General features: G+C 30.2%; 1 protein-coding gene across 1 annotated transcript; it reads left to right on the forward strand.

The window, feature by feature from the left end:
- The first annotated feature begins 3273 nt into the window (after positions 1–3273).
- On the forward strand, positions 3274–7536 carry LOC150030526 (zinc finger protein ENHYDROUS-like). Its single transcript, XM_090309640.1, has 4 exons — positions 3274–4047; positions 4120–4516; positions 4615–4856; positions 6857–7536. Exons 1-4 carry the CDS (start codon positions 3924–3926, stop codon positions 7303–7305), a joined length of 1212 nt encoding a protein of 403 aa, XP_090165766.1. The 5' UTR covers positions 3274–3923; the 3' UTR covers positions 7306–7536.
- The last annotated feature ends 1992 nt before the right edge of the window (positions 7537–9528 follow it).

Consider the following 9528-nt stretch of genomic DNA (forward strand, 5'->3'; position numbering starts at 1 on the left):
CAGTAGGATGGCCCATCGCCTTGTAATACTGAACCCGTACTACATGATATTGAACTAAGGACTAGAGATTGGTCCGAAAAAGTTGTACATTTGGTAGTGCGATGGCACTATTGTGCAAGATTTATTGCAGTGGAGGTTTCTCTTGAATAGTTGGACACATATGTCACTCCAGAATATATTCATTGGTATAATAATATCACAAGGCGCTACGTCACTTGTCCGGGAGCAGCTGTGGGTCATCTGGTAAATGAATATTATCTAATTATTTTTAATTTAAATTTATTTTAAATATTGTCTAATTGTTTTATAATTCACAGAGATCGAACAACCGTAGACTCCGTGAGGTTGCGAATGATCTGAACCAGGTTCTTGCTATATGTAGTGATAACCAAAGCTATATGGAGGAAATTCATTATATGTACGATATACCTATTGTTCCTCCACCAGCTCCTAGACGTAGAGGACCTGTTCAGGAAGAGGATGAGTTTGATGAGGTTGCACATAATGTGGAAGAGTTGCCCCCTATGATGTAGACGCATAGTCAAACTGATTATATTAGTATGATGATGATGATGCCAGCATTTAGTTCAGGACATTATGACTCAGAGGCTAGTCCTTCGTCTTCATACGTACATGGACATGGCCGGGGTTGTGGAGAGCATAATGAATATTTATATTATGAAGCTCCTGTAGAGGTACCAGAGCAATATCAAAAAGAACCCGAGCAACCTCAAGTTCGAAGTCGACGACGACAACCAGTTTGAAATCGACAACGTCCGCCTTGTGGGACACATTGATTTTTGTAATTATTTTTATATAAATGAGATATTTAATTTACATTTTTTTTTATTTTTATGAGATATTATTTTTTTAATTTATTCTTTTTATATATTATAAGTTGTAATTATTTTGATATAGAAGCTTTTAAATGTCACTGACATAAATAATAACATCAGATAGTCTAAATCTAAAAAGTTAGGTAAAAAAAACTTCAATATTCAAATTTACATATTTTAGATAATAATTTGGGGACATAATAAAACAAATCAACACTCAAAACCTTCACATGCAAGTCTATAAATAAGACTAATTGATATAAAGAACGGAAATTTTAATCACAATAGTGAGGTCAATAGTTTAAAAGATTTTACAATAATGATCTTGGATTCATTTTATACATTTGGTACTAAGATTTTGATGGAGTTTTTTTTCTTCTTCTTTTTTTTTTTTTTAAAAAAAAAATTATAAATAATAATAAAATATTTTTAGAAATGGTTTTTATAAAATGGGAATTTTTTTTAAAAAAAAAAAGGAAGAAAGAAAGAAGAAGGTGGAATGGGGAATTAAATAAAGAAAAAAAAGGAAAATTTGTACGGATATCTCACTCTCGCTAACATCTCGCTCTCGCTAAAAATTTTGCTCTCGCTCTCGTTCTCAGGATCTCGCACTCTCTCAAAATCTCGCTTTCTCTCAAATCTCGCTCTCTCTTACTATTCCCTCTTTCGTTCTCTCCTAATACAAAATTATTTATAACACATTAAATAATTATGAGTGTTATGAGGAAGGTCTTTCGTTCTCTCTATATCAAATCACTTGAATGAAAAAAACTACCCTTCATAAAATTTCCAAAAAAAAATTAGATTAAAAAAGAAAAAAACTGAAAACTCCCAAGTTAAGAAGCTTCGTGCCAGATATGCACCAATGAATGGGTTAGAAAGAATAACATATCAAGTTGGAAACTCAAGTTAAAAAGAAAAAAAAAAACTGGAAACTCTCGCTCTCTCTCAAAATCTCGCTCTCTCTCAGATCTCGCTCTCTCTCAATATCTCGCTCTCTCTCTTACTCTTCCCTCTTTCGTTCTCTCCCAATACAAAATTATTTTTAACACATCAAATAATTATGAGTGTTATGAGGAATGTCTTTCGTTCTCTCCACATCAAATAATTATAAGGACTGTCTCCGGAATGATAATTAAACAAACTCAATAATAATGTCAGGGCAAGGTCGAAGGTTCAAAGTTCGACGTACAAAAAATACGAAAGGGGAAGGTCGAGGGTTCAAAATTCGACCTATGTAGGTCGAATTTTCAACCCTCGACTTATTTAAAAAAAACAACAATATTTTTACAAATAGTTTGAAAACAACAATATTTTCCTAAATAGTTTTTAAAATGACAATATCTTTTTAATTTTTCCCAAATTCCAAGGACATTTTCTTTATAATTTTGCCATTTTTAAATTTTAATAATTTGTTTAATAGTTTCAAGTACATTTATATTTGTGATTTAGATTTGTTAAAATGTAAAAAATGTCGATCAACTTTCTACTTAGGTTAAAAGTACACTTCAACTTTTAAAAGTTAAAAAAAATATCTTAAACTTTAAAAATTAGTTAAAAGATAGTCTTCTATAAATATCTATCAAATAATAATAATATTATTTTGTGTAAATAATTTTTTTTCTTATTTTTAAATTTTTAATAACCTCCCTCTTGTATACTCTCATTTTTAATTTAACACAATTTAGTTAACGTACTTTGATATTTGGAAAAAAAATGATTCTTATACCTTAAATTTTGTAACAATTTAATTGAAGCAACAAATCTCATAAAAATAAAGTATCAAATGATGTTACAATTTAGTCTTTAATTATACTTAGTCCTTAATTAATATATCTATTTAAAGTAGGTAAAAATATCATTGAATCTTAACAATATTTTTTAGTGTAAAAATTGGAGTATTACAAATTTTGAAGCATAATGACTAAATTATTACATGTTAAAGTTTAGAGGTCAAATGGTTAGAAAATAAAAAGACAAGAAAGAAATTATTCACAATAAAGTTTAATAGCCAGCTCTCATCTCTATTTAACACATTTTAAAATCAAAAGAATTGATTAGATTAAGAAGGAGAAAACTGAACGACCAATGGCTTATTTTATAAAACCAAAATGAATATGACCTACTTTTATAACGTAAGTTTTATAATCTCTATTTGTCTCATAAAGAAGTTAAATTATAGAATCGATTATATTGTGTACGAGTGTTGGTACTCAATTGTCACTTTCGTTACTCGCTGAAAAATTTTTCCTTGTTTTTTTTTTTTAAAAAATTTTAGTTTTATATTTTTCAAGTTTTTTTTTTAAAAAATTTTAAGAAATGAGAATTACCCTAATGAATCACAAAACGAGAGAGAAGATAAAAGTAAAAAAATAATCCAGTAGTGAATAATCAGAATCGAATATAAAGATGTTATATATACAGCGAAGTCAAATTCGTAATTCAACTTTGTGATTAGGCCGACAAGAATTAAAAAACTATGGTTTTTAGAAAGCGAGTCAAATTGAACCCAACATCAAAAGAGAGGAAAAAAGCTTTAATTCAACATTTAAATTACCCTTTATTCGAAAAAAAAATGGTCTTTCTTTCTCTCTTTCATTTGTTTTTTCTCCATCAAAAGTCAACATAAAGAACTTCAAATCAAGCTTTCTCCATATTCTTAGTACAACCTATCTTTTATTTTTATATTTTTTTATCGTCTTCCATCTCTAATCCTCTATTTTTTCCTCTGTATTTGAAGTTATACGATCATAGAGCTAAGTTTTAAAAAACCCCATATGGTAACCTTTGGTAATTTATTTCGAGTTTACTCGCCGGAGACTGGTTTTCCGACCGCCGTGTTACCGGTGGCTTTTTCGCCTTCCGGCCTCTCCCATTAGATTTGATCTTTTTCCCTCTTTCATTTTAATAGGTTTTGAGTTGATGGGGCCGCTCTCTCAGTTTATGGGTATGAATTAAAGAAGGTTTGACTGGTAGATGAGGCATAATAAGAGAGATAAAAACCTACCAAAAAAAAAAAAAAAAAACCAAATCCCGACGCCGGCAAAAGGCTTTTCAAAACTCTAATCGATTTTCGGATTAGTCAAGATGCCAACGGACTTAGAAAATTCTTCCAACGCTTCTGCTGAAGTCAGTATCTCCTCCACTGGCAATCAGCCACCGCCGCCCAAATCAGCCGTGAAAAAAAAGCGTAATTTGCCCGGAATGCCAGGTAATAATCGCAACTTTCCTCCTCAAATTTGGATTTTTTTTCCTCTTTTTTTCACTTGATTTTGTGAAACAGATCCGGATGCAGAGGTAATTGCTCTGTCTCCGAAGACCCTTTTGGCTACAAATCGATTTGTGTGTGAAATTTGCAATAAAGGGTTTCAAAGAGATCAAAATCTGCAACTTCACCGGCGAGGTCATAATCTTCCATGGAAACTCCGGCAACGGACTAGCAAAGAGGTGATAAAGAAAGTCTATGTCTGCCCGGAGCCGTCGTGCGTCCACCACCATCCGTCGAGAGCTCTCGGCGATCTGACTGGAATAAAGAAGCACTTCTGTCGGAAGCACGGCGAGAAGAAGTGGAAGTGCGAGAAGTGCTCTAAAAAATACGCAGTCAAGTCCGATTGGAAGGCCCATTCTAAGATTTGTGGCACCAGAGAGTACAAATGCGATTGTGAGACTGTGTTTTCGAGGTCAAATTTCGAAATTAGTTTGTGGGTTTTGTTTCTTTGGTTTATTTTTTTTTAAAAAAAAATTTGATTTGGGATTTTTTATTTTTGTACTTTTGTAGAAGAGATAGTTTCATCACTCACAGAGCTTTCTGTGATGCGTTGACGAAGGAGGCTGCCGGGAGTTTGTCTCCGGTGGCGGCGGAGGATCCTAATTTGGAGTCCGATCCTCAAGTTCAGCCGTCGGGTAGTTCGTCTCCGCCGCCTTCTGCTCCTCCTCTTTCCGCCGCTACCGGTGCCGCCCCAATAGCCCCTCCTCCATCCACCGACGCGATATCATCAATCCCCTCCATTGAGAATAAAGGTAAATACAATTAGGTTTAAATCATGAATCTAAATTTACTGCGGTAACTATTTTTTTTTTTTTTTAATATTAAGTCTATTTCTTTCAATTTTTTAGTATGATTTACACATATAATAGTGGAATTCTTAATCAAATTTTAAAAATAAATAAAATTTCAAAACTTTTGTTTATTAGTTTTCATAATTTGATTTAGTTTTTTAATCGATTATTAAAAATCACATAATAAATTAAGAAATTTAGGGTAGAAGTAGTGTATATATATTTAATTTTTTGAAAACAAAAAATCAAAAGTTAGAAAACAGGCTAAATAATTTAAATTTTTTTATGTTTTAAAATCTCTAGACTCTTTCTTCAAATTAACAAAAAGGAAAAAAAAATAAAATTCTAGTCTATTTTTCATTTTTCTTCGAGAAAAGAAAAAAAGGATTATAGCCTCTAAACTCTAGTAGTTAGTTACATTTGTTTTGAAGTTAAAAAAAAAATGCCAAGTAGTGAAGTGTAACTCCATAATATACTTATTTATCTAATACTTGAATACTTTACATTAATTTTAAGAAAAATGTGTTGTGCAATTTTTTATAAAAAAGCTTCCTTAGTAAATGTAGCATTACAAATTTGCACACATTTTTTTTTAATCTTCTGTACGAACAAATTTTGAGGTATGTTATAATTTTTTTTAATTATGGAAGATTATAAAACATTAGTGTGCAAATTTGTAATGCTTACATTTACTTTTATATATATATATATATATATATTTTAGAATATTCAATATTTTAAGGTTATAATTGCATTTTAAAATGTTTTTAAATTCGTATCCAATAAGTCTCTTTGAAATTTGATTAGAAACTAATTTTGGAGGATTTTTTGTTAAAGTAGGATGAAAATTGATGTGATGACTATTTTGTACAAATTGAAGAATATACATAACATCATTTCAATATTAATGTAACAAGTGAGGTGTAAAAATATCTTTATATAAATATTTTTAATACTATATTTTGACATAAAATAAAAGGTAACAATGATATTAAATTTTGACATATTAACTATCATATCAATTTTCATGATTTATTTTGATGAAATTTATATATATTATAGAACATTTCCAAAGTTGAAGGGGACTTTTTCTAAAAGGAACAAATTTCGAAGTTTTTAGGATAAAAATTAAACTTTTAAAACTTGAGCGTTCTATTAAGATTCACCTAAGGCATTTTGTAAAATATAACATAAAGACCAAAACGCATTTAATATTAAGATCAAATTATAACTTCAACTTTTCACTTTTAACCTCCAAATTTTCATAAAATGGATGATTTAATTGATAACTTCTAATTTGTAATGATTGAGGTCTATATTTTCAAATTATAACAATTTAATCATTGTAATATATATCAATTTACTCCATATATTTTCAAATTTATAATAATTTTGGTCTCGATTGATAATCATTTGGTTTTCTTATAATGATTTATATATTTATTAAGTATAGAGGAAGAAATTCAGAGATGGAAAGGAGACTTGATTTAAAAAATAATAATAATAATAAAATGGTTACTAAACGGGGTCTTAATCAGTCTCATGAAAAACTCATCAAACTCAATAATCAATTTTGATTATGTAGCATTTATAATTTATAAACAAACCTGACCTATAATCAATTAATTGATCTATATGTTTAAGAAATTATCATTAAATCTTAGTAGCACTATTTCCATAGGAACTGTAACTAAAATTTAGAGACAAGGTCGTTAACCATTTTGCATGTTTCTTAAAGGTTGAATTCTTAACCAAATTTAAAAAATAAAAATGAGTTTTTAATTTTTGTTTCTTTTAATTTTCAAAATGTGGCTGGATGTTTTAAACCATTACAAAATTGGAAATTTAAAATTAAATTTGGCACAAATAAAGGTATGTATGTATTAATTTTGCTTCATAATCCTATCATTAAAACTCAGTGATCCTTTTGGTTTTCAACTCATTTTTCTAATCCATTTCAGCCTCACCGGAAAGTCCTCCGCCGCCGCGAGGAGAGGCACCAGGCAGAACTATCCTAACTGGAAATTCCGGCAGCAGCAGCAGCAACGCTACCGTATTGGCTAGCTTGTTTGCTTCCTCCGCCGCATCACTGAGCTTACAGCCGCCACAGCCGCCCGCATTTTGCGACTTATTACGAGCCATGGCACGGCCCGATCGGGCGGCTGAAATTGCACAACCGTTGGTGTTCGAACCTCTTTCTCTGTGCCTGTCAACCGACACCAAATCGTCACTTTTCGGAGCGGGAATCCAAGAGTGCCGCCCATGTGTGCCGCCTACGCCGCCGGCCATGTCGGCCACCGGGCTCCTACAGAAGGCCGCTCAAATGGGGGCTGCAGCGGCGGGCACATCAGTGTTCCGTGGACTTGGTTTATCGTCTTCCTCTTCTTCTGCACAACAGGGCAGTTTATAGTTAGTGGACTGTGGGCGGAAGGCCAGCCCTCCGCCACACCCGGCGGCAGACTCGTCATTTTGTTGAAAAGAGGCGGCGATTGTTCAGTCTCTAGGTTATAGAACAACTATGAAATCAAATCTGTTTTAAAAAATGGAATTTTTAATGTCGTTCGTTTGAAATTTAAGCTCTCAAGGTCTACCATTTCGAGTTAGACAAAGTTTTTAATAAATGTTTACATTTTCAATATTATATTGTTTTTGGTTCAACAATGAGTGAGTTACATAACTCACATTTTCGACCTGTTGGTAGGTAGTATATCTCTAAATTTGTTAAACTATATTTAGATGGTTTTTTAGGACATGTTTGAAAATAAATCATTTTAGAAAAGAAAAATATGTGCGACATCTATCTTTATGTATTCTATAAAATAATTAAATCATAAAGAGTAATTATTTTTTTTAATATTTTAATTTATTTTTTATGTATGTGATGAGAGTGGAATATAAAAAGATGGTGCATCCTACTTGAGTATTACTCTACAAATATTTTTGTTTGAGAAAAACACTCGAAATCAACTTTTAGTAAAATGATGTTTAAATATTCAATAGTTAATTCTCTCCCGAATTTGTATTATATATAAAATTATCATAATGCTCTCGTTAGTCATCTACATCATTTTCATAGTCTCGCCATGGTTGCGTAGCTAGCTACCACTACCCTCTATCAGCTACCGTCGATGACCATTGTCAAAACACATACTCCAGTGAAATCTTCGACAACCATGCGACCATCACTAGCGCACAATATCGATGACAAACTCCGACATCCACCACCAACACTAGTGACCAACTTTAACGACCACATCTAATGACCCAACTCTAGGACCATCATTTTTTTTACACTAGTGACCGTAGTAATTTGACATTAATATAAATACTTTTATTACATAGAAAACCAAATAAACTTGTATATAAATTTTTTTTTTTTGCAAAGATATTGTAATTAAAGTATGAGGTGAGGGATCAAACCCACACCTCGAGGTTGATAGTATGAACACTATGCCAGTTGAGTTACGTTCTTATTGGCATATAAAAACATTTTTAAGAAAGTGTAATCAGACATGAGTATTTTTATTTTAAAGAGTTTTTACCATATATATTTAAATAAAAACAACTTTTTGAAAAACATAAGAGACTGTAATGTTTTGAAAATGTTAAAAAAAAAAAGTGATTTTTGAAAAATCTAAAATTAATTCAAGTGATTTCCTATCCATCATTCACTTTTCCAAGTAATTTTTATTAGATAAATGTGAATTTGTGAGTAATTTTTTTTACCACTCTTAACTTTATTTCTCTCTAATTTTTACCCTCTCCCTAATTGTTTCTCTTCCAAATTTTATAATGTTTATTTAATCTCCATAAATTTTTATCATTTTCCTATATAAAATTAATAATATCTCTATAACTTTATTTCTCCATCTTCAAATTCTCACGATTTATATTAATGTTTTCTCTATTGTTTTTGTCACTCTTTAATTTCTCTTTAAATTTGTTCTCTACCTCTCTATTTATTTATCTTAAATGCTTATTTCTCTGTATATAATATTTGTCTATCATTCTCTAATTTTTACCATCTCAAATGTAATGTTTTTTTAGTAATTTAAAGAACCTAAAATTACACTTAAAAACAAATATTTAGTCATTTAAATATCCTTTTAATTAAATTACTTGTACAAGAACCGATTATATTAACATAATTTATAACATTTGTACAGAACTAATTATAATTAAATAATTTAATTTAAAATACTTAAACCATCGAAAATCACTCTTAAAAATGTAGAACCAAACATTGAAATATACTTTATAAAAATCACTTGCTAATAAAATCAATTTTGTGAAAATCACTGTTTTTAAAATCAGTCCCAAACATGGGATTGGTTTTAAAATAGTTAAAATTACTTTTGTCATTTTTAGAATTACTTTAAACGTGATTTTAATAATTCAAAACCAATTTTGATGATATAAAAATTACATTTAAAAATGAAAAATTAATTATTGAATTAATTTTGAGTGATTAAAGACATGTTTTGAAGCGATTAAGAACATAACAAGATGATTTTAATATTTTCAAAATCACTCCAAAACATGCACAAAATAAATATATCACATCATTTTTGTTAATATTGTTGATTTAAGGTATGCGACACATTGATCATATAGTTTAACAATTACATAATTG

Source organism: Benincasa hispida, unplaced genomic scaffold (assembly GCF_027475165.1).
Source record: "Benincasa hispida cultivar pf3 unplaced genomic scaffold, pf3_genome.v1.1 HicScf1848, whole genome shotgun sequence".
Lineage (NCBI taxonomy): Eukaryota > Viridiplantae > Streptophyta > Magnoliopsida > Cucurbitales > Cucurbitaceae > Benincasa > Benincasa hispida.

What these genes read in the sequence shown, in the direction of transcription:
- LOC150030526 (XM_090309640.1), top strand. Translation starts at nt 3,924, where the DNA reads ATGCCAACGGACTTAGAAAATTCTTCCAACGCTTCTGCTGAAGTCAGT. An exon ending in TAATTTGCCCGGAATGCCAG is followed by an intron (nt 4,048 to 4,119) that starts GTAATAATCGCA and finishes TTTGTGAAACAG; the next exon opens with ATCCGGATGCAGAGGTAATT. An exon ending in CCCCTCCATTGAGAATAAAG is followed by an intron (nt 4,857 to 6,856) that starts GTAAATACAATT and finishes AATCCATTTCAG; the next exon opens with CCTCACCGGAAAGTCCTCCG.